Source organism: Pleurodeles waltl, chromosome 8 (genome assembly GCF_031143425.1).
Source record: "Pleurodeles waltl isolate 20211129_DDA chromosome 8, aPleWal1.hap1.20221129, whole genome shotgun sequence".
Classification (NCBI taxonomy): Eukaryota; Metazoa; Chordata; class Amphibia; order Caudata; family Salamandridae; genus Pleurodeles; species Pleurodeles waltl.
This window is the reverse complement of record NC_090447.1, coordinates 758,986,752-759,012,977: the sequence shown is the minus strand read 5'-3', so window position 1 is coordinate 759,012,977 and position 26,226 is coordinate 758,986,752. Positions and strand designations below refer to the sequence as shown.

The 26,226-nt window shown below is 43.7% G+C and overlaps 1 protein-coding gene across 1 annotated transcript in view; it reads right to left on the bottom strand.

Moving 5' to 3' along the window:
• FANCB (FA complementation group B) overlaps nucleotides 1-26,226 on the bottom strand; it is a 350,895-nt gene that overhangs the window by 81,876 nt on the left and 242,793 nt on the right. The window contains exon 5 of the mRNA XM_069205002.1: nucleotides 11,133-11,261. Coding sequence (XP_069061103.1) covers nucleotides 11,133-11,261 — 129 coding nt within the window. The remainder of the gene's footprint in view (nucleotides 1-11,132; nucleotides 11,262-26,226) is intronic.

The window sequence follows — 26,226 nt, the reverse complement described above, 5'->3', positions numbered from 1 at the left end:
AAAGGATGAAGGATGGGTCAAAATGCAGGTAGAGCCTTGAAAAGTCTGTAACATCAGATAATAAGGACCTCACAATTTACAGTTGCTTTCTGCGGTCACGGCGGAGCCATTAAACACCATTATTTTACCTTAAAATGAGCTTACATTTATTTGCCTGATAGGATCCGAAAATGTCTTTGAAATTGTGGAGAAGTGTGGCACAATGGTTAGAGCGGCAGACCCTGAAGCAGAGATCTGGCTCAAGACCAGGGTTCAAGTCCCGCTTCGGCAGGTCTTGGGCTCAATTCCCTTGGACCAGATAATTGTCGCCTCGGTGCCTAATCTAATTAATGGGTCCCACTCTGCAACTCTGGGCAATAGCTTGCTTAATCTCCACAACGGCCCCAACAGCGCTTGGATGCCTGGCTTCACCCTGGGGGTGCCCAGGAGTGGGCACCTCACAGGGAAAAGCCAGGAGGGGTTCCATAGCGGTATGAGTACAGCGCCTTGAGACCCTAACGGGTGAGTAGTGCGCTATACAAGTGCAAAATTTACAATTTACAATTTACAAAATCTAGCCTATTTGAAATCATATTTTATTTTCCGTACACTTTTCTGACAATGGAGCTCTCTATTCCATTACTAAGGCTGGAGTTCAAGATAAACTGAAATCTTCACTAACCAAGAGAATAGACATCTAATGAAGCTTTGAGACCATGACACCAAAGCAAAGGCAATCAGAATGACTAGCCACTGGCTCTTAATGGAAATTTGATCAATTTAGATCATATGAGATGGATATGTGTGAAAGGATACATGGAAAGGTTTTCTGGGAGTCCTATAGCAGCCAGTTTATGCAGTTTTCACAGCTCTCTAACAAAAATATACACTGGTGGTGCTGAAATGAAATCCATCACTCCTCTTCTCCCCAGTCGTGACATTGCAGATGTACAAGCAACATGCTATTTTTTTCCTGGAGGCAAAAATAAACATCTCCATAAGCCCTGAAATACAGTTCATGATCGTTCATAAGAGGGAATCCACTTTCTGGGGCATGAGTAGTCTGCCTAGAAATTTCAGAACCCTGCAAGATGCACTAAAAACAGAGTGAGGTGATGAACTATTGTGCATTTCGATAAGGGCCTAGAACAGAAACAGAGTTACTTTACTATAGGATGCTCCATTGGCATAAATAATAAGTTATTTACCTTTGATAATGCTCTTTCTGGTGGATACCCAATCTAATCGCTAATTCCTCACCTTGTGAATACCCCCAGGCATCAGACTGGATCTGGAAACTTTTCTCAGCAATTCCCTTGCACAGTGATAGGTAGTGTCATGCTGCTCCACTTCAGGTCACCCCGTCTTTGAAATGTCATTGGGGTTACAATATAACTGCCGCCTCTGTGCATCAACGTCAGTATCTTTCTAATATCTGTCCAGTGCAGTCGCGCTGGGCGCTCTCAGTAATCAGATTGTAGCAGTGAACAGATCTCTAATTGTAAACTGTTTAGTATTGACCAATTGACTCCATTCCACAGAAATTGGGAGGTGGGTGGACTGGTGAGAAGTCAGCAGTTAGACAGAATATCCAAAAGTAAGAACGCTAGAAAAGGTAGGTAACTTGTTCTTCTAATGGATGCTAGCACTAGCTATCTGTGAAAAAAGGTTGCTGGAAAGAAAGAACTTCTACCTTACCCATGCAATAAGCTGACATGATCGCTAAGAGGAATACTATCTTCAAAATGAGCATATTCAAAGGGCAACAGGGCCTTGGCTTAAACAGCGTGCACATCGGGAATGTGAGGACCAGTTTCAAGTCCCACTGTGGCACGACAGAGGGATTTAGCAGGAACATGTGGGTCAGCCTTTTAGAAAAAGCATCTCGACAGGTGAATAAAACAAAGATGGCTGATCAGGAAATTGTAAAAATAAAAAAAAATAAAAAAACAGATTCGATTGACAGATAACCTTTAACTGTTGCCTCAGCAAAGCCTTGCTGTGCTACTAATAGACTGAAAAGAAGAACATCAGACAAATGTTAATTTTAAGGGTTGGATATGCCAAAATGAGCAACAAACGTCTTTCAGCGTCCCGCATAAATGGCTTTAGTGGGGGGATGCCAGGCTGTCAAAATGAAACTCATTACTTGGAGAGGGAGACCAGAGGCCATCAAATGTTGCAGCTCAATCTCCAAGCATGGAGGTGTACGTTGTTCAGGCTTGGGGGTAGGGCCATGCCTTTCTGTTGTGATAGGAGGTCCCCCAGAAGAGGTAGCTATATCAGAGTACAGATGCTCATAGCCAGATGTTCCAGGTACCACACTTTCCTATTCCAGTCCAGAGCTACTAGGATGACTTGAGCCCAATTGTTCCTCATCTTCAAAACTTTGGGCAGAAGAAGTACAGGTTGGAAGGCACATAAGAGTCCAGATCTCCAGTCAAACCAAAAGGCATCTCCAAGCGAGAACATCCTCGGGAACGCCAAGGTGAAAAGGTTTGGACACTACAAGTTCTCAGTGGTGGAAAAAAGATCGAGCCAGGGTTCTTCCTATTGCTGAAAGACGCTGTGCACCATCTCTTTGTGTAACTGCTGTTCATCATCCGCTAAGCAATGCAGGCTGAGTTTTTCTGCTATGGTAGTCAAAGATCCTGCCAGGTGTTGTACAATCAGGGAGATGCCTAGTTGACTCAGCCATTTTAAGAGGCGCAGAGCCTCTTGTCACAGGGCCCATGACGCCAGTCTGCTCTGCTTACTGCAGGACCACATGGTGGTGGTATTTTCTGTGAGAACCTGTTCCCCTTGACGTATGGGAGGAATGCCTTTAGTGCCAAGAATATCACCTGCAATTCTAACAGACTGATGTGGAGGCAATTTTTCATTGGATAGCAGAAGCCTCCGATCTCCATATCTACCAGATGACCTCCCCTATCAAGCAATGATGTATCCATTACACCTGTTAGCTGAGGTGGGTAAGGAAAGGGGTCTGCCACTGGTCCAGTTGCAGCCCAGAAGCCACTACTGCAGATATTTAGCAGTCTCATTCAAAAACTGGATGAAATCCCAGAGATTTCCTTTGTGCTGGAGCAAATGAGACTTCAGGTCCTTCATGGGCCACCTTACGTGTTCCACTAGCAGGATGCAAGAGGCCAAGGAGCTTCAGAGCCACTCTCACTGACATGCAGGCTAAAAGTTGTAAAATCAGATTCAAAGCTTGGATGTCCTGACTCATTAAAGGGCCAAGGAAAGCTTGAAATAGCACATTATCTAGGATAGTTCAAATGAAGGGGAATCTCTGTGAAGGAGCCAGGTGTGACCTCAGCACATTGTTGGAGAATTCCAGAGATGTCAGTAGTTGGGCCATCGTCTGGAGGTGATTCAAGACTGTTTGAAGGAGCTTGCTTTCAGCAACCAGTGACTGAGGTGTGGAAAGACTGGGCTTCCCAACCGCCAATCATGTGCAACTACCACAGCCATTACTTTCTTGAACACCAGAGGGGGATTTGTGAGCCCGAAGGAACCTATCAATAACTGAATGTGCTTGTGGCCTACCTGAAACTGGAGGTAGTGCTTGGGGGTTAGGCATGTTAAAGGAGGTGTCTTGCAAGCCCAATGCCACCATCCAGTTGCCTGGATCCATGACAAACAGAACCTGGGCCAGCGTGAACATCTTGAACTTGTCTTTCTTGGGAAAGAAGTTCAGAGGATGTTCACAAATAGGACAACGTCCTCTGTCCTTCTTTGGCACTATAAAGTAACAGGAGTAACAGCCAGTGCTGACCTCTGATCCTGGCATCTTCTCTATAGCTCCATTGTCTAAGGAAGCCTGGATTTGCTTTTACAACATGAACAAGGGGTCCCCCAGAAGCTGTTGTTGTATAGGTGTCATGCTTGGAGAGGTAGATAGGAAGAGTAGGAATAATCATCCTGGAAAATTTGAAGCACTCATCTGTACAGAGGAAAGCTTTGTCCCCCTTGGAGGTAATAGCTTATCGAGCTTCCAACTAGGTGACAGTGCACTGCTGAAGACAAACAAAAGGTGTTTTGCAGCAAAGACAGGAGATTTGGGTGTTGGGTAGTTTGTTGCCCCTGGGGGCCTGGAAGCTGCTGGTTGGATCCTTGACCTCTTCCTCAAAATGCTTGCAGGGTCTATTGCGCAGGCAGGGTCTGGCATTGCTTCTGCTAGATGCCTCTTCCCAAGCGTCAATACCGGCACTACTGTTGGAGAAACCGCCAAACGTGCAGTGCGAGGCTTAGCAAGCTTGCTGTTGCCTTGCTTACTTTAAAGTGCTCTGGTACAAAGTCTGTCTCGTCTCCGAAGACATAGGCGTCCTCAAATGGCACGTCCATCAATGATGCTTGGACGTAGATTGAGAAGTCTGCAGATTGTATCCACGCGTGGAGCTGAAGCACCACTCTGTTACCAACTTCTCTACCTAGACACCTGGCAGTGTCCAGTCCTGATCGTATCACGTATTCTACCATGTTCTGGCCATCCTGAATTCTCTGTTGGAGGTTGGCACAAAAGTCATTCAGGACTACTAGAAAGATATTGCTTACTATGTCTCAAGGAGGCACACTTAGGGGAAGGTTGATAAAGGAGAACATTTGCTTCCTAAACACCTCCATGTATTCTGACTCTGCTAGTTGGAGTTTAGAAACACATTTGGGTTAAGTCTAGTTGTGGAGATTTGAGTCACTAGGCTCTCTAGCACTGGATGCTGGAAGAGGTAAGCTGTGTTCTCCAGAGCAAGCGTTTATCATCTGGCTACCTGTCTGTTGACAGGAAGGGAACATCTTGTCTTCACCCAAGTGCCCAAACGAATGCCTGTAAGTGGCTCATCAAACAATACAAGTGGTTCTAAAGGAAACGCCTCTGGCTGGACAATCTCTGTAAGTATGTTGATTTAACCGCCACTGAGTCAGCTGAGAGATCAAGAACTTCCACTGCCCTTCTAATGATCACTGCAAATGAAGCAGCAGGAGGAGAGTTGAGGCCAGTATCATGCAAAGTGCCAAGGCCTGGCCTGCTTGAGGTCCATAGAAAGATTTTCACCATCATACATTTGCAATTTAATCATGCTGTTCTCATGTGGCTCTGAGCCCCAAAATCTGTGTGGTATCAAAAGCATGTCAGTCAGAATGAGCTGTGGCAGAAGCTGAGGTGACCATGACTTTGATCAAGGTTGCAGGTAATTTGCTTCAGAGACTGAAAGGACTACGGTCTCCCTCAAATGTGGACCTGTGGGGAAATAGTGGGATGTTCAATGCAGTATAAAGAGAATGGGCAGAGTTGGGTTGAGAGGCCCGGTAGGTGACAGATTCACCGGCAGTAACCAAACTGGAGACCTCCTCGGATCCATGGGACCAAAAGGCATTAGAGTGCACCAAAAGGGTACTGAAAATCTGCAATGTTGCCTCCTTGAAGGTTTGCTTCTGCTGCAGGATCGCCGATTAACTCGGGAACTCTGGCTTGATTGGGACTATAGAGGGAATTAGTTCCAAGAGAGCACGACTAGAACTGAGGTCTGGGGTACCCTGATGTCTGCCTAACTTTTCCTGACAACAGTGTCAACAAGACAGGGAGCCATGTTTCAAATTCTTGTGTTTTTACGTCTTGGACTTACCTGAGGATTGTTGTGGGATGACAGAGTCTCTCTCGAGAACAGCCTCAGGCCCAAGAATGCATCCTCGACTTGGACTTGGACCAGGCCTTGGCCTTCCAACCTTCCCAGAGGTGCTCAGCGTCAAAGTTTGGCCTCACGGTCCCAGATGGCCTTTGGATTCATTGCATGACTTACAGTCATGTGGGGAGCTCAGACACCAGAAAAAGTCCTTGCAAGTGTCGGTTAATAACATCTGCTTGTGGCAATCCTAGTAGGATTTAAAACCTGTTGTTTTAGAGGGAACCATATCCCTTGCACACTGGAAAAATTGTTGGTAAAAACGTTCTGTCGGATGACAGAAATCGAGGGAGCGAGTTCTAGATCCACCTCAGATGGAAAGAAAGGAAATGCATTGATACACAGAGGTGGCAGTTATATTGTGGCCATTGTATAAAATCCATGGAGGCTAGAATTGATCCAGAGTCACACAACGCCATCTATCTGCATGTGAGGGAATTACTGAGATAAATCTCCAGATTCAGTTTGGCACCTCAGGGTATTCACGGGGTGAGGAATCTGAAGATATAAGTATCCATCAGTAGCAGAGGCCATTTCTGACACAATCAGAACAGAAAGGGAGGAGACAATTAAGTGGGTCAGAAGAACAAGTTACCTATTTTAACACTCTTTCTGGTGGATACTATACCTAACTGCAGATCCCTCACTCAGGATACTCACCGGGAGCCAGACTGGATCCTGCATGCTACTAGGTGCTGCCTTGCGGCTCAACGTCTGCTCTGTATAGGCCTGGAAGTTTCAGGGCAGTGCCGTATAAGCGCCACCCCTGTGCGCTGATGTCTGTTTCTTGGTTTTTTTTCTGCATTTTGATGTGAAGAAGATGTGGTAGAGCAAACAGAAAGGGTGTAGCCATGCTGAAATATTTGTAGGACGCCTCAGTTGGATGCGATGGATCTCCATCCTGGGAGGAAGTGCTCTCTCCTGGCCCCCACAGGGTGGGTGTGTACCACTATAGATAAACTAAAGCGGCTTGGTGGCTATTGCCTAACGGAAAGGGGTTGGGAGGTCTGATGCCTCTGCCTAGCTGCGTGTTGACTGCCAAATCCATTCTCTGACCTTGAAAGGACTGGGGTGACTGCTGTACAGGTTGGGAGGCACGGGCTATCTTTACCTATACGCTAGGCCCAGGAAGTAGCCTCTGAACTTGCTCAGCCAACACATGAACTGTTTGCCATGGCTTAATACAACCAGGGAGTGTGCTATGTCTATACTTTGTTTAAAATTAAAATGCTCCAAGACAGTATCAACATTTTCACTAAAAAAGCCTGTGCCGTCAAAGGACATTTCCCTCTCCAGAAAGTCCTGTGGAACGCATCCATGTTGTCAGCAGAGAACCACACTAGTGCCAAACCACTGTCCGCAGGCAATCAATAGCATCTGGGCTAGCAGGAAATCACATATTTTAGCCGTGTCTTGACCATCATGAACTGTCTGCGTTAGGGAAGCCCGAAGGTCTTCCGTGACTGCTGGCAAGATCTCTATGGCTAAGTCCCAGGGGACATGTGTGCAGAGACTCACTAAACAAATAGCATTTACCGATCACAATGCCAGGATGGCAGAGGAGAACATATGCTTTCCAAACACTTCAAACCTCCTAGACTCCCTGTCCGGAGGAGTTGTGTGGAATGAATGGAGGTTCACCCTAATGGTTCAACACGGAGTCATAATACTCGCAAGAGCAGGAAGTTTAACAAGGAAATCAAGGTCACCACGAGTCAATCTGTAGTGCCTGGCCACCTCCCTATTCACTGGTGGACAGAAGCGAGGCTTTGATAAAAGGCTTTTCAAGCGACTGGTGAGAACTTTGTTAAAAGGGAGCAAGGGCTGAGACGTAGCTGACCTGGGCTGCAAAATTTCTAGAAGAATGTTTATTTTGGCATTGACTGAAGGCAACTGCATATGTAGGACAGCTGCCCTTCCGGTTACTGCTGTATGCCTTGTACAGAGTCAGAGCCAAAAAGATAATGGAACCTATGCTGGTGTGTCCACCTGGAAGAGGCACTAGGCCAGGGTCAGACTGTACAAAGATCTGTTACACTTTCGTAATCTCATAGCATGTCATAGCATATCATCAGGTTGAAGACTGTAGGGTGTCAGACATCTGAATCAACACCGGATTTGATGGTGTCTTTCCCAGAGTTGAGGAGGAAAGGCTAGGTGCATGTCTTGGACCTGGACTGGACATCTGTATCTGAGTCAGTATGCGGATCAAGGGGTCAGATGGCCTTAAGGCTAGATCCACTGGCAGTAAACCAAATGGAGGCCCTTGCAGTTCCTTGGTGCCTAAGGCATGCAGAGGGACCCTGAAGTGCAGCAAAAATATGAGCATGCCCTCCTTAAAGGCTACAATCTGCTGTGGAAATGCCAATGGCCCATGAAACTCAAGGAGCACTAGAATCAGTTGGGGACCTTCAGGGACACATAATAACATCTCAATGCTCTTGTGCCTTCATTATGGATGCAGAGTGGTTGCAACGGGCCAAGTCCTACCTCTCATTTTTGTGTTTGCTTTTGGACCTTGATTTGGCTTTAGGGAGGCTTCGATCATGAATCTGACCTCTTGCGGGAATGGCCTTGGGAGAAGACTGAGGTTCTTATCTTAAACGATGTGCTGCTTCACTTTTTGGTTGCATATCACCTTTGGGTGTATGAGGGCACATTTGTCACACAAGTTTGAGTTGGGTCCCAAGTCCAAACACCAAAGATACATCTTGTGTGGGTCCATGAGCAGCAACTGCTTTAAACATACACAGCATGGTTTGAAACCTGTCTTTTTAGGAGGGGACATAATTACCTGGAACAACGGATTAGATTTGAGGTGGTTGAAGGGCTGAAGAAATTGGGAGCGGAACTCCAGATCTGCATTGGAAGGCGCTGAAAGAATCCAACTGATATCAGCATGCAGGGGTGGTCCTTATTTGCAGCTCTGCTCCGTAATTTCCAGAGTGGTGGAGAGTCGAGGAACATTGATGGAGAAAAGTTTGCATATCTAGTCTGACACCACTGGAGTATTCTAACGTGAGGAATCTGCTGTTTAAAGTATCCACTACAACTCCAAAACAGCAATGTGAATACTAGTGCCCTTCAATGGAAAGAGCAAATTGAAGGAAACATCTCCAACTAAAACTCCAATAGCAATTCATGAGCTTTTCTGGAGGTAAAAAAAAGTCCCACCTTAAGCCAAAAGGGTATTCACCTAGACTAAAATATGGACCAACAGAGAGGAAATTAACATAGCAGTTCTGATTTCTAAAATAGTTCTGTAAATGTTTTCTTTTCATCCTGGTCTGAGTCACCAGCAGACTAGTAGGAAGACACCGTATAAATGTTTGTAAAGAACTAAAGGAACTAGATTCTCTATAGGGAATTCTACTTATAAATAGGCCTCTAAGGTATCGCCAATGAAAATTATCCCCTGGTGAATAATCGACTGAAATTGACAGTGATCTACATGCAGATTCACCACACAATGAATGTTGTTCAAAGCGGTTTGCTGATCTCAGAAGGTGAAGCTGTTAGCCAGGCATGTGAAAAGCTATGGTTAAGTTATGATTTTTTAGCTTTCCGGTATGTGCTACAACAATTTCATGTATTTTGTAATTCTGTTTGTTGGGGGTTGAGGTCTAAAGTCAGCTCAAGCATCTCTTTGGGAAAAAATAGGCTACAATTCCCAAGCTTTTCCTATGAGCAGGCAAGCCTTAAAGAACAATGAAAGTAGTCAACCTTGCATTCAAGGACACCCAATTCTGCCAAGGGCATATAAACTATTTCCAGCTTTACTAAGAAATTTGATAAAAAGGGACCATTGTGAATCTCCTATTTTTCAACAGCTCGTTCAGACCTTTATGACTCAGAATGGTTATTAGCTCCCTATACACACGAGGTCTGAAAATGGAGTGATAATGCCCCCACCCAATTATTAAGAACCACCTCCACGTATCCAAGATCCAACATTGCAGAATGTCCCCCAGCTCTCTCTTTATGGTTTTCAGATGAATGCTGGGAAGTGGCAACTAAAATGTTACCCTGAGATTCTGCAATACACCTACTTGATGGTTCAGGACTGTACATCTGCTGATTTTTCCATTCTCAGGAGAGACTCCGATGAAAAAGTCCTGTGGTTGTTGCTTAGATTGATCCTCACACAAAACACGAAATCCTGTGTGGGATAAGTGTGGAAGCGATTTTAAGGAGCAATTGTGAGTCTTCAAGGCAGTGAGTGATTCATTGAAGAGAAATAAAGTAAAGCTGATTCAAGAAATTAGACACCTTGTAGTTAAAACTGAAACTCGCAGAGATTTACCAAGCCATACTCCAAGCACCACAGTCAGAAATATTTAAGATTGCTGAAGGCTTTGACAGAGGCAGATGTATTTCACAAATATATGAAAGATTTAGAGAACCTTGTATTCGAAGTAAGAAGTGTTTCTGAAGCGTGTTTCTATTCATAAAGAAGGAATACAACATGTAAGCTTTTGGAGGCCTGAGCTCCCACAAGGTTGTAACCAGTGTGTTTAGCTGAAGGGTATCGATATTTTAATCTAGTAGGAACTAGATATGTAGGAAGGATTGAAATAATCTGAGTGCAACTATAGTTAAAACATTAGCAATGTCTTTGGTGTTAGTATACTCTGATAAATAACATTTACAGTAGGAGCATGCAAGTACATATGTTAAGCAAGCACTGGTAAAGCCAATGAGTCTGGCCTTGGAAAGCTGGTTTGAGGGTTACCTTTTTATTTTCAGCAGTCACTGAAATAAAAAAAAGAAAGCATGCTGCCACCTAAACAAGGCGGCCATATGCTTTCAATAAAATGTTAACTTGGAAAAAATGTAACCATCACATTTAATTTGTTACAGACCTCATTGTGTCTTTTCTATAGCGCAGTTGTACATTGAACAGCTATATATACCTTTTTCATAATTAATGCACTTCACAGGAAAATATACTATTGGCTTTGAGTTTCAGCAACCTATCGCTATAGTTTAAACACACAAGCATAAGTACAGAAAATTTTAAGAAGAAAGGATGGAAAACAAACATTAGCAAAGTAAAGTATTGGCCCTCCATCTTTGCTGAAGTGCACTTTTCAAGACGATGTGCATGTGATTAGGTGAAATGCTGTCACTTACAGTGCAAGAGAACAAATGTCTGAAGTGGAACGGAGAAAAATGTAAATGACTAAATTACAGTTGTATAAACACGTGGATGAAGAGGGTTGACCCAAAGCCAATCTATAAATGAATATATGTACGTATATTTTATTTATGACCTGTTTTGACATAGGAGGTTTAGGAAACACTAAAATACTTTATTTTTCAGGCCATATCCAAAGGGAAATTGGGTAGATGACTGAAATGTGATAAAAGATCAGGCAAGCTAATTGATTAATAATAAATGTTACACATTTAAGGCGTAAAGGAGTTGTACAAAATGTGGCAGCACTAGTTTGTTGGTTTCACTCTTACCTCGAGTGCACTTGGTAATAAATGTTCCCTCCCCCGGGAAAGATCCATCAAAGCTGCGCACGATTCCATGAGAACCCTTTCCTTTAGTTCTAAATGTTGCTGCAACTCTTGGACTGAAGCCATGGCAGCCTGTACGAAATAAACAAACAATGAAGTAGCTATCGCATAAACACTTGTTGAATCATGGTACACGAGGTTAAGCACACTCTAACGTCAAAATAAACAAAAACATGAAAAAGAATACATGCAGCATGCATGAATTTATTCTACTTTCAATGCTACACACTTTTAGTTATAGAGATTACGCAAGAGATTCTATGTATCAGCAGATTTTGCTGACAGTGTCGCTCCACAGGGTTCTAACCACCCCGTTAAAAAAAACGAGAGGCAAAAGGGGGTGAAAATGCGATTTTTACAGTAACATGCTTGGTTAATAAAATGATAAGTTTACACGACACCGTTGTACAACTGTACAGGGGATATTTCATTATTCAAATAGTACCATTGGGTGCCAATCAATCCAGAACCTTGTGTTGGGAAGACTTCAACTTGGCAAAATGTGGTCAGATATAGAAGCATTTTTAAAGTTTCAAAAATACTACTAAGTTTGAATTTGCAACCGCAAAACTCCTTTTTTAAATGCACTAATGCCATTTGAGGAGTAGGTAAACTGTTACTAACTCCTAATGTGGCATTGCCATTCTATACCAATTCGGAATTAGGAAGGGAGTTGTTGTAAGCACCCCTTCCAAATACTGAACCGGTATGACATGTATCCATGTTTTGAGACCATCGTCATTCAAACTTTACTGGGTACCGAGTTAGGGTGGTAAGTTAAAGGGGAGGCCTCCTTCCCCTTTGTGAATGTAGAAAATGTTGGGGAGTAGGCACTGTAAGGGGGGCCAATGCCAATTTTGAAACAAACTACAAATAAAATTAAACAATGTTTTCATTTTGTATACACAGCAATGTTTGCTTAAGGAAAACGGACAGCATTTATAAGAGAAAATGTACATTATTAAAAAATAAACATAGAAATTATAGTCTGCTGTCTGTACCAGACCACCATCCCTGGGATAGCCATCTATTAGAGTGGGTCATAACATGCAATCTATCTGAATAATAGCAATGAGGTAGGTCGGATTACAACCTACTCCGAAGTGGAAATGTGTGAACCAACCTATTCAGGTATGACACGGTTTGTAAAATTCTATAGTGGTCCCAAATTACGGCCAGTTTCCTGCAACCAGTATGTAGTACATCTGGTGAGAGAGTGTGTGTGAGAGAGAGGGAGAGTGTGTGAGAGAGAGTGTGTGTGTGAGAGAGAGAGAGGTGTGAGTGTCTGCGGGTCTCCCCGAAACTGGGAAAAAAGTCCAGACAAGTAGAATTGATTAATAAGACATTTTACACATAGCCTTTGCTTACAATTGTCCCCAAGGCCTGCCTGCCAATCCTTATTATTGGGCTTTGTCAGCAACAATGAAAAATAAGCTCAAATCTTTATTCAAAGTATGATTGGTTGCCCGCTTTTATATTTTAAGGAAAAACGGACTGCCTTTCAAAATTTACAAGCAATAGTTTATCGATGAATCCTGGGGAAGGGTAATTCCAATAACAGTCGAAGAAGTCGTCTGTGTCTGTCTGCTGTTCTCTTACATAAAGACTAACAGAAAATGCTGTAAAGTGGGCTTTTATTTGGGTAGGTGTAGATACCCTCTCCAGCTTAAACACTTGCTGCTTAGGATAAAAAACACTTTTTAAGAATCTCCGCTCAACTTCTACCAGCTGTAGCAGAAGCAGCAGGAAATACCATAGAGAAATGCACTACCAATAATTTTATAGTCAAGAAAACAACACATTAAAATTCTCAAACCCAATTCAGAGAAATAGAGAAAAAGTTTATGAGCAAAAAGTCATTAACATTATCAAAATTGTACAAGGAGAACGGCAAACATGATTTTTTAAAAACATTTTAAGGAAAAGGTGCCTATGTAAAACATTAGTTCCCAGTTGACCACAAACCAAGAATGATTTCAGGCTGACTGTGATAGATTTGAGGTGGAGTACACTAAGCAGGTCAAAGATTTTGTTTTCTGGAGTTCACAGTCTTGCAACAGGGCACGGTCTAAGGCTGAGGCAAGTGAAGGTTCCTTCAGGTCAGATACATCTTCATTAAGCTCCCAATGAAGCTTCTGATTTTGGTGCCAAAAGCTCTTAGCAGGACAAAGTTTGATTTCGTAGCCACCAAAGTCACTTTGATGCTGCTGAGATAGATTTGCCACCCCACTCTGTTTCAAGGGTTTGCCTTCCTGCTTTTTTTGGTTATCAAAATCCTTCAACGTGGCAAGGCTGGAATCTCTAGACGTGTAGGCCTCCACATTGGAGAATTTTGACTCCACTGGATATTCCCAAACCTCTTTTTGCATTCAAAAAAGGCCAGAACCCACAAGATCGTTTAGCGAAAGCTGCTCTGCCCATAGAAAAGAAAGGAGACCTCAGGGAAATGCTTCAACTACCTCCATTGCGTGGACACCATAGAGGCAGTAATTGCACAGCTTGTCAATTTACCAACGATGTCAAATAGCAAGAAGCATAGACAATCTCTATTTTCAAACCGCAATAAAAAAAGAATGTGGTGTATTGCGTGAGATGCCCATGCACATTAACGTATACAGGACAAACAACACAACCTGTACAATCATGAATTCTTCAACAAAGGTCCAGGATTAGAAGAACCGTGCAAGACGTTCCCCTGGTAGAACAGTACGTGAACTGAAATCACTCAGAGGATGACATATGGTGGCCAGTGCTGTACGCAGCCCAGAAAAGAGGCAGAGGGCCACCAATTTCGGTGGTCCTGAACAAAATAGAAGCTAGGGTGATTGAAAAATACAGCACAGCACGACATGGCCTTAATGAAATGAGTGAGACGTGGTCTCTTATCTGATAATGGTATTTCATAGGGCTGTCTCATTTAACTTATTACAGTTGAGAAGGTAACTTTGACTCATGTTCAATCCCTCTCCTTTTACCTGGGGGCAGGGATATTGATATATACATTCTCAAAACCTTGTTCGAGTATTGACAGAATACATATGATATAAGGCCGGTGTGTTAAATTTATGGACATTGATGGGTATGGCTCTTGACATTCACATATACATTTGCATTGGCTGCTCCAGGTTTGGTCATAACACACGTGATATATGACCTGGAGGCTAGATTTATGGGGTACACCAATCCTGCAGGGTCTTTGATCTTCCTCAAAATGTTGTTTATAAGGTGAATGCACTTTTTATCATGTCCGTTGTACATATTTTATGTTTAAGAATGTCTGTTATTATGTACTTATTCTGGGGATCCTCCGGCAGGTATGCACCATTACCGCCTTTTTTTAACGAGCTTCGAAGATTCAGATTCCTCTATATTAGCGTTTTTGTGCAGTTACTCGAGATCAGTCTCAACTACGTTTGCACATTTCAGTATGTTCATAGTTCCTTGGTTAGGTCCCACCTCGTCTGGGAGGGACTAGTTGCTTCAAACGGGCTTTTGTGCTATGTGGCAGTCTTAATTAAGCACAACTTTTGCCCTCTACACGCCGGAACTCCAGTCTGGCACCCAGCAGAGTTTCTCATAGCTGCCCCTCGACCCGTCCCCACAGGAAGCGGCACTTTGTTGTCGGTAAGCTGTTTTTTTGTGTTGAACAGTGGCTTCCAATGTGGCCCCCATGTCGGGTTGCTTTTTAAATGACATCAGAAGGTTTTTATATAGAGGTTACTTCACCATGTACGTGATGCTGGTGTCCTGGGTCTCCTAACCGGCTCTGAAACGTTTTCTACGAGCCTAAGGCATTTATAGATAAGTAATTATAAACACTTAGCAGCAAGCCGTCACTCTGACTCTCTTTACGTGGTTATCACGGGTAATAGAACCCTTGTACCTTCGGGTTCTAGCCTGTTGCCTTTTCTACAGGTGTTCATCCCTCTCCGAGGTAGGTGAACCCTGTGTGCACACAAATAGTCTAGTGGTTTCCCTCTACTTGGTGCCTTCCTTGGGGGTACACTTGTTCCATTTACAGTCACCACCATGCATTCTTTTACACCGTTTTGTACAGGAATCTTTGTCTCACCTTTTAACATGGTGGTCATGGTGCAAATCCTTGCTATATAGACTCTTGTGTCTTTAGGACGTTTCTTTTGGCTAACTGTACATGATTTATCCCTTTTGACCACCCTCTAATAATCTTTAAATACTTTTTTGTTTGCTTTTGTATACACATATGTATATGAATTCATTGTTTATTTGCTAGGTACTTCTTTCTTCCGTTTGTCCCGAGGAGGCCCATACTTTACAGGGGCTGAAACGGGCCAACATCTTTTTTGTAGGAGTTTGTGGATACAGTAACAAGTCTTATTGAATATATGGGACTCCCACTGAATAACTGTGGACAAGAGTGTCCTCTTTGTGTGTTTCTTTGTGGAACTACCTCCTTTTGTGGACTATGTTCTCAAAAAAGGTCTTACAGTTGCATTATGAGAAATAAATTGGAAGACTGAAGTCAGGCGGTTTTCCGCCACATTTTAGCTGTGTTATCAGTAATCTTGCTTGTGCTTTGTTTTGTGTGGTAATGTAACATATGTTGTCTGTTTTATGTGTACTATAGGTTTGTAATTTCCCTTGACTGATTCCAGTTCCAGGGGCTAGTATATAGTATAATGAGGTGCGGACACTATGTTTCACGTATAAAATAAAATAAAACAACTTTTTCGTCCAAAGAAATATAGGACATTTCCAGTGATTGATTTATGTTCTCACTAAGTCATTGAACATTTTCCCCTAATTTATACCAACTTTTTTTTGTTCATCGTATAGGCCTCCATGTGGCCAAATACCTTAACTGGAACCAGTTTGCAGCACATTTTTCAGGAGAGATCTCCTACTCCGGCCTCAGCATCTGGTCCCAATACACTGGCGACAGAACAAAAATAAAAACTTTTGCTTTTTTCAGACTGATGAGAAAGTTCCTTCTAGTCACTCTAACAACCTTCACGGCAGGATTCTAGGCACCTGATCGCTCTTCAGCTACAGTATGGTCCAATACTCTGTGGTCATTGGTGCCCACTTGGAGTCACTAATCCTTCTGGTGTTTGTGTCCATGGAGCAGATAAACAGGAGATCAGCCACCTGACCCTTGGAGAGCAGTTACAGAGTCCCTGGGTGCCCACAGGAGTAACAATTCCTTTTCTTTCAGCAGGATCTTCAGAAGATATCTTCCCAGATCCAGGAATGTTGTGTTGTGGTGTTGTGCTTACCTTGTGCACTAGTCAGTGTCACACTACACCCTTCACCTTTGATAGGCTTGGTAAACAAGGTGGTGGGCTCACATTAGTACACCATGTTTCTTTAAGTGTGATTTGCAACCCACTTATCGTTGCTAATTGTGAAGCCTTTTCCTTCAGGTGTAAAATTTCAGATAACTATACCATGCACAGACTTTTAATCTATGGATCCCCGTGTCCCAAGGCCAATTTCTTAGATACAAAGTGCAATTTCAGTGACCTCACGGTCCAGTATCCAAACTATACTATCATAGGGGATTTTAATTTTCACCTAGAGGGTGTGATCGACCATGACACCGCTTCACTCCTGGAATCTCTACATTGCTTCAAGCAGGGACAAAAAGTAAAGTTGCCCACTCACAAAGCTGGTCATTTCTTAGATGGGATTTTTTCAAACAATCAGAACCTTTTCTGTAATGGCACACTATCCTTGATCTAGTCGGATCATGTGGCAGTTCCGTTTAATCTTATTACGCAGAGGCCATTCTTCGATACAAAAGGGGAAATGCAATGTGAAACGCTAAGGCTGGAAAAAGTTAAATAAGTTGATCCTGGCAAAGAGCCTCGAGCTGAAGAAGTCGGATTTGGGCAATGAGCCCAACGTAGCGGCCACAAAATATCACGAATGGCTAAACTCGGAGATTCAGAAACATGTTCCAGTTAAACAGTGAATTTCCATAGAAACAACACTCTGCCTCCAAGTTTTCTCCAGCATTTAAAGCCATGAGATAAAAATGTTGTAGACTAGAGAGGATGCGGCGGTGTGACGGTAGCAAGTCTCAGAGAAGCAAATATAAGAAAGCCGTTGGAGAATATTAAAGATTAACTGTAGAGGAAAAGTCCAAATATTTCACTGATAAAATCGAAGCGGCATCCAATTCCTTAAAATAACTTTAAAAGTTGTTCAATCTCTTTCCAGCCGTTTTTAGCAACCCTCCTAGTCAGGAATTTTGTGATAAGTTGGCAGACTTTTTTTTAAAGATAAGGTCAAGGCAGTGTACAGAGAATTTGACACTACCTGTTTCCCTTCATCCGCTGCTTGTAAGATCTCGACTTTGAAAGTGAATCTAGCTGATTTTCCACTGCTGACCAACAACATAACAACCAGACTCATTGGCCAGGTAAAGTCAGGGGCACCTTCAGATCCATGCCAGCCTAGGATCGTTCAAGATCTAATCCTAATATTGCACCTGTTTTCACCATTTTGTTGAATGTCATAGTTTCGTCTGGATCTTTTCCGGCTGAGTGGAAAAAGATCTCAATTCTACCTTTGTTAAAAAAAATTCACCTTAGACAAGGAGAAAAAAACGTCTCCAGATTTTGCTCTTTTCTTTTGCTGCCAAGCTCTTAAAAAGACATATTAATATTAGTTTACCTAAATATCTGGAAGCGAATGATGTATTGGATAATGCACAATTCGGTTTTCAGACAGGTTTTAGCACTGAGACAGCTTTAATTGCGGTCTTTGAGGAGATCAGAGACATTAAAGATAACGGAGGTACAGCGGCAATGGTCCTTTTGATCTCTCCGCTGACTTTGATCTTGTTTGTTATATGGTTCTGCTAGAAAGCCTGACTGAAATTGGGATCTGTGGAGCAGCACATAACCTCATTGCTTCTTTTTTTAAGCAACGGAGAGCAGACAGTGGCCCTTGGGAATTTTCTCTCTAAACCTTTTTTCCTCCGTTGTCGAGTTCCCCAGGTGTCATCACTAGGTCCTTTTATGTAGCACACTTGACTAAATTGATCCATTCCTATGGCTTTGCAACAGTTGCATATGACAACAATACCCAGATAGTGGTAGCTGATCATGAAAATGTGGAAGAAGTGGCAGATTAAGAAATGTATGAATGCTATTGTGAAATGGATGATCTCCAATTGTCTGAAATTAAACTCAGACAAGGGGAGGGACATATTTTGGGAAAAGAGCCCCCTTTCTAGGGCCATTTATGGTGGCCCGACTTCCAAGGTTCTACTCTTGTGCTGGTGACAAAAGTAAGAGATCTGGGTGTAATTTTTAAAGCTGATCTGTCCTTCAGGGATCAGGTTAATAAAATGGTGTCTTCCTGTTTTCTTCTTATTAGGTCACTATGTAAAGTTTTACCTTATATTCCCTTTCAACTACAAAAAACTGTAGTTGTAACTCTTGTCCTTTCCAGGATTGATTACTGCAATGCCCTGTACATGGGCATGTGACAATCAGCTTTCAAAAGGCTTCAAACGCTACAGGATACAGCTGCTCGAGTCTTAAAAAAGCTGCCAAAATTGTTGTCAGTGTCAAGTACTTTAAAGGAACTTCACTGGCTCCCTGTAAAGGATAGAGTGGCGCTTAAGGTACTCAGTGTAGCTCATAAAAACCCTGTATGGGACCAAGTCCACTGGTCTCACAAGAAAAATAAGGTGGTATCGACCTCAGAAATCTCAGCTTAGCTTCATCTTTTTCAGCCATGGTTCCTCGGATACATACATCTTGTTGAGATGGTAGCAGTTTTGTGTATACCTTCTGTCAGCTGTGAAATAAAATGTCTCCAAATTTGAAAAAAACAAACTAATCACCTAATTTTTCGAAAACAGCTGAAATCGTGGCTTTTTCCTTTGTCCCCTTCTGTTTAATTAGGGCTATGTTCCCCTGGTGTTTTTGCCATAGCCGATATTCTTGGGTTCCTAGCACCAAGACACTCAAGAATATTCGCAAGCTCCTTAAATTAAATCATAAATCCTTTTTCAGCATTTCCTTTTTGGTTTACAACAAAATTCCCATATACACTAAATCCAATATTCCTATCCTCTTCCTCCATGTAGAGGGTCTCTGGTCCGTCCTTCCCTAGCAACTACTTATTCAGATGAGGCACCCTTTCCTCTGTTAGGGTCTAATTTGGCTTTCCCTCCTGATGGCTGGAGCTAGAATTTCTAGGTTGGCCCTAAGAATAAATGGAATAGTTCCTGCCAACCCCATTTAGTACCACCAAATGAAAAGAAGAAGTGCTAAGCCTCTCCTTCATATTGTCAACTTCTCCTGCATACCTCACAGATAACTGATATGTGGCTTGTTGCTGACAAAACCTCTGTCTTTCTCTGACCAGAGGGGAAGTTTGTTTCTTCTGAGAACAAAGTCATACATTCTTATCCAGGAAGATGTACTGTGCCTCTGGAGTAAAGTTGAGAGGTATACCAGTCGTAAACTATTTTTTTCAGTGCAGTACAAAGTATAATTTCTTAAAGGTATTTTTCCACAAAATGTTCCACAAAAGTTGTCAAAAATCTACTTTCAATATTGAGTTACATTTTTGAAACCAAGTGAAATATAACTTTAAATCATTTCTCTAGCACTTTCCTAGGTCACATTATAAAATAATGATTTGATTTATTGCTAAGTCTGTTCTGGAAAAAAGAGTTTTACCTAAAGAGTAAAAACAGATGTAAGACAATTGTTCACTGTGACAGTGTACAAGGCACACTTTAAGGGTGACCTATCATATACATAGGTTTCACTTCATGGCAAAGGCAGTTTTCCTACCATGTACCACTTCAGTGCTTTTGAACTGCATCCCAGCCACTGTACAGCCTTCGCCCGCAGAGCAGCCTCTGTGCTATCTGCCTGTGTTTGTGCCTGTGACACCGTATTACAGTTGTCCTCCACAGCGGAGATTCTGCATTCGGCTTCGTCCACACGCTCCACCTGCTTATCCAGTTGTTCAGTCATTCTATCCATCATACAGGATAGTGAGTCGAGTTTACCGTTGATCGTAGCTAAACTACTCTGCATTGCTGATAGGATATGACGCAGTTCAGGTTCAGCATCTGACTCCTGGTCTTCCAAGACTGCCCCCAACTCTTCTCTGCGTCTGTCTCTGCTTCTAGGGGTCTTCCTTGCCTCGGACTGCAGCTTTGTCTACATTTTATCTGTCTTCCCCATCCATCCTGCATGCAGTGGAGCAGGGGACCGATCCGCTATTTCCAGGCGTGGCCTCTTGGCGTTTGGGTCTCTCAATCTGCTCTTCCGTGGCCCCCAGGAACAGGCAGCCCCCCGCAGTCGTTACCAGCGCCCCCCTCTGACCCCATGGCCGCCGGGGCCACGGGCCGATCGCTTCCCCGGGCTGCCCCTCACAAGGAGGGCCTCCAAGGGACCCCAAGGCCCAAGCCACCGCCGGGTCCATAGGGCTGAGGGAGCTCAATGTTTCCCTCAGCCCTGTGGCTGTTGGGTGCCACCTATGGCCACTATCACATGAAGGACATGTGCCAAATCATAGAAGGCAGCTTTAACAGTGGCCAAATCCGCACGTTGGGGGAACATGATGTAGCAGGGCAGACGTTTGAGCAAAGCACACATTACTGAACACTGGCAGTGACATCCTTGCTGCCAAGCCCACTGTAATCTGAAACAACCATGAGGCAAAGAAGTGAAGAACTGACAACACCTGTACTGTGGAAGGGATGGCATAGGTATGGTATTGTAGGCAACAAATCCTGCTGCAACTGGGTACACAGCTCCATGATGGACTGGCTGTTCAGAAAATACGTCTGTATTTCTCTTCCAGGGTAGAAAGGCCGACTAGGGGCCGGTACACAGGGGCATGTCTCATTCTCACCCTTACACAGTATCTGGGAATAGGAGAGAAGAGAAGTCAAAAGTTGATGTATTCAATGTGTGGACATAGTGAATCTATGCAGTAGTCACTATATTTCATCCATGACGCATCTAAAATTCAACTACTAATCACGAACTATATGTAAAATGGCAGCCGCCTGTCCTGCATCCACAGGACAGATGGAAGTTACCTCATTCCGCCGGCATTAGACGTCATGGCGGTAAGCGGTTTTAACCGCTGTGCAACTCCTCATTGGCTAACATTGTTGCCTATGGGAGACTGGGGTGATCACTGCTGGTGGTCACGGTCATGTACGCGGCGGGTGTGACCGCCATTTACTGTGGCATAGCTCACTTGACTCCTGACAGTTGTGCAAGCAAGACCTCCACTGCGTGTGCTGCTGTGTTCTGACTCTGGAAGCCAATATGCCACATCCTGGAGGAGATAGGACCCCAGCCTTCACCCAAGTGGAGCTGGTGAAGCTTGTGGACGGGGTCCTACCCCTGTATGGACAGTTTTTTAGGGCACCAGAGGAGCAGGTGAGTCTTATGTCACATTCCTGTCTGATAGTGATGTGTGTGAGGATGAAAGGCGTAGGGATGGGGTAGACGGATGGATGCATGGAGATGGGTGAGGAGTGGCCATGAGATGTATCTGATGTGTGATGTCCACTGCTGTCCCTGTGATGCCACTCTACATGACTTTGTCCTTCTGTCTGTGCCACCCATGCAGGTCAGCCCACATCAGAAAAGGGGATTTGGCGTGCCTTCGCCAAGCAAGTGTGGACCCCTGGTGGTCCATATCCGGCGGAGCACCCACTGCAGAAAGCGGTGGGAAGACCTGAGATGCTAGGCACGTAAGACTGCAGAGTCCCAGCTGGGAACGTCCTCCCAACGAGGGGAGGGTGCCCCGTCGGACCCTGAACCCACTAATGGCCCCCATTTTGGCAGTGGCCTACCCTGAGGAGGATGGGCGTTTGAGGGCAGCACAGCAGCCACAAGGGGGGAAGTAGACACTTACACTTCAATAATCTAATGCTTGTATGGCTTTGGGTTGACTACTAGTAGGAAGATGTAGCGTAGTTCATTGGTAGATGCACATCGACTATGGGTATCAGCCACCCTGGCAGGATTGGTATCAAAGATGTGTGCCCATACAGACAGTGACTTATGAAGGCATTTACTTCCAATGGGGGATTTGTGTGGTCACCCTCAACAAAGTTTAAGGGCCCAGTTCCTATCATCAGCATCAGTAGACCTGAGGTGTCAGGGCATTGCCATCAGTATCTGCCTACCACTGTGACAGAGGTAATTAGTGAGCCCTCAATCAGCTGCCATGTACTGTCTGTGTAGCTAGGCACAGTGGACCCAGATGTCACTGTGCAATTTGTCAATTGATTAGTGGACATGTTACCTACCCATGCAGGATTCTGTTGAGTAAGGAGTACAGGATATGTCTCCATACTTGACCATGTGAATGTGCGAATCACTGAGCAAATGTGACTAGTATGACCCTCATCAAGCACGAGTGCTATTGTTCCACCATCAGCAGTTTACATCAGCATTGCTGTAGTTTCCCCCATGGTGTCCTACTGCTGTAACATGTATCCGTGACGGCATGGCCTGCTATGGCATTGCAGCAGATAATGATGTTGTTACTCTGTGTGAATGTTGGGTTGATACTGGCTCATTGCACCCTGTCTTTCTCTGCCATCCGCCCTCCCTCTCCTCCTCTGTCTTTGTATGCATCAGCATCATCAGGTGAAGGAGAAGGGGCATCGACGAGTGGGGAAGCTGCAGCCCACGGGACCCAGGAGGATGATACCAGCAGAGCCGGACAAACACAAGCACCACAAAAGCCACCACCGCCATGCACACATACAACAGACACATGCAGACACAACATCCACTCCCTACACAAACTCCCCCACCACCTCCGCCCTCACAGACACACTACTCAAACCTGCAGTCACCACATAATCACTCCCAGATCCTGCCACAAGTAACCTCATTCTCTCCGTCACAATAGCAGACCACCATACATGCACCCCATACACCACAAGCACACTCAGCACAACTGTCAACACCCACACATGCAGCACATCCAGCCTATCTACAGTCACCACCACAACATGCATTCACACATCCACCCTGCCATCTCCCTGCATCTCCTCCCCCTCTTCCCACTACACCTAAACACCCACCACCCACACTCACCCACCAGTCATACAGCACCCACATGGCATCCATGCTCGCACCTGCACCCAAATCATCTCACCGTACACACCTCCCAACCACTACCTCTCCCTACACTCCCAAACGTTTATCCCATGACCAACCTTGTACCCATAAGAAACGCTTCCTGCAGGAATTTTGCCTGTTGCCTCCCACTATCACAGTCCTTGTTCCCGACAAGCACCCAGTTACCCTCTCCAAACCCTCCCTTCCACCTCCCAGTCCTCCTATGGTCCCCCTGGTACAAGCCATGCCCCTCCCCCATCTAAGACTTCTACCCCTACAAAGCCCTAGGTTACCCCTGCCAAACCCAATACCAAGCCCCCTCTTATATTTCAGTGTGTGCCTAGGTGTGTCAGTATGCACATGGATGTGTCAGTGTATGTATCAGTGTGTGACTGGGTGTATGAGCATATGCGTCAGTGTGTGCTTGGGTGCGTCAGTGTGTGCTTGGTTCTGTCAGTGTATGCATCAGTGTATACATAAATCTGTGCCTGGGTGTGTCAATATATGCATCGGTGTGTGCCTGGGTGTGCCGGTGTATGATTTAGTGTGTGCTTGATTGTTTCAGTGTATGCATAATGCCTTGGTGTGTCAGTGTATGCATCAGTGTGTGCCTGGGTGTGTCAGTGTATGCATCAGTGTCTGCCAGGGTGTGTCAGTGTATGCCTGGGTGTGTCAGTGACTGCACTAGTGTTTGGAAAGTTTGTCAGTGCATGCATCAGTGTGTGCTTGGGTGTGGCCATGACTGCATTAGTGTTTGGCAAGTGTGTCAGTGTATGCATCAGCGTGTGCCTGTTTGTGTCAGTGTATGCATCAGTGTGTACCTTGGTGTCTCATTGTTTGAATGAGTCTATGGGCCTCATGGTCGCTGCAGCGAACTGGCTGCCACATTACGACCAGGACGTTAGCGCCTCGGTTGGACCGTCAGTATTCATCTACACGACGGTCTGGTGGTCCTCATCCGCCAGGGTAGCGCTACAAGCAGTGCGCCCTGGGGATTACGACCCCCCTTCTCCACCAGCAGTTTCATGGCGGTAGCACAGCAATGAAAAGGCTGGCTGAGGTGGGGTGCAGGGTGCCCCAGGGGGGGCCCTGCAATGCCCATGCACTTGGCAAGAACCAAAAGTTAAGAATTTGGTAGTTTATATGGCAGTCTTTGTTTGAATGTGAGCTTGCTGTCATTACATTCTGGCCATCCAGTTGTACTTTTTACATAGATGGTGTAGTGTCCAGATGTAATAGTAACTGCTTAATGAATAATAATCGCCATAGTGGTATATGTTTTTCCTGAAATAGATATCTGTCCTGCTTTAAAATTTGCAATTTCGGTTTGCAATTTACTTCCATCTGCTGTACATTACTGTGTTTTTAGAATAAGATATTTGCCACTTCTTTTTAAATGCAAAGTTGACAGAAAATGTGATTGACAATTTCTGCAGGTATTGTTCTGTTAAGCTTCTTTAACAACCTGTCAAAATTGACAGTTTTGAAATATGTTAGCGATAAGCAAATAAATTGCTCTGAATCTATTTCTGTAGTTGATGTTAAAGAGCAATTTTCACACTAATTGTTTCATGAGTAATAAGTCCAAAAAAGTTGTCAATAGGTACTTTCTCTTCTTCTGAAATACCAAAATTACCATTAGAAATTCTGGTGCATCTTCTTGAGTATTTTGGGTAAACTGTACAGATCCAGAGAATATGTCTACAAGGTGTCGAATTTGAGATTGTGTTTCACTTCTATCACTGCAGGGACGTTCTAACAAAGCAAACAGGGCACAGCACAATCTCTTGTCTTTTCTCTGTTCAGTTGCATGAACAACCTGAGGTAATGTAAACAGTGTGTTGAGAACCACATTGGCATAGCAGCTGACACCAGAAGGGTTTCAAAATTAGTAACCAACAATACCTCCGGCATTGTCAATTTTTTTCTTAAGAAGTTCCTTGTTTTCTTTCTTACATTTCTTCTCAACAACATTGCTACAATCCTCTGAAAGCTTTCGCTTTGGGCAGATTGTAGGTTTTTTATAAACCAGATACTGTCCTACATGAGGAGCACAAATCGTCTGTACTCTTTAACACAATTTGAATCAGCATTTACTTTACTGTCATCAAAGTCAACAAGATACAAACCGGAAAATGTTCTAACTCGCAATAAGGCTACATATGGCATACCTTCCTTAGCACAGTAGTACCAATATTAAAGAATGCTGCATCTACACTTAAACCTTGAGATTTACGAACAGTCACTGCATATCCTAGAGAAACTGGGAACTGCTCCCTCTGAACATACAAGTCTTACACAAGCAAGAAAAGTGCAATGGACCTTCCAATCTGTTGTACGCCATCAACCTGATCAAATTTTAACGCTGGGTATGCAATCTCATTCCTGTTAGGAAACTAAATGAAATCAATTACTTTACCAATAGTACCATCAACTTATCCTTCCTCAACATTTACATTTCAAAGCAAAATTACTCTACAGTTTTGACAAACACCTAAAAATGTTTCTAATCCTGCAGTTCTGGAAACAGATTTCTGTAACAAATCCAATTTTTCTTGCTTGCAGTTTTTCACTTAAGAGTACTATTACACCCTGGTGTTCCATTTTATCAATTGCTATAAGTTCCAATTTTTTTTTTTTAATGTTAATAATTCTTCGTAAAACAGGAGCACTCCTGAAGTATAGGCATTAGGCAGACAATGGATTTTCCTTCTTGAATTAAATTGAACATTAGCTCTGCTGCTGTCTTGTTTTTAGGAAACAGTTTCTTTATAAGTCAACCTTCTATACAACGTTACCCCTCTTTTGTGAACTCCTACTGTAGTATCCTTTAGAAAATTTTGGTATTCAACGTCAGATGCTTGACGCATATTCCTAAGTCGTTCTTTGTATTGGAAGTTTAACCAAATGTTTACATTTCCACTACA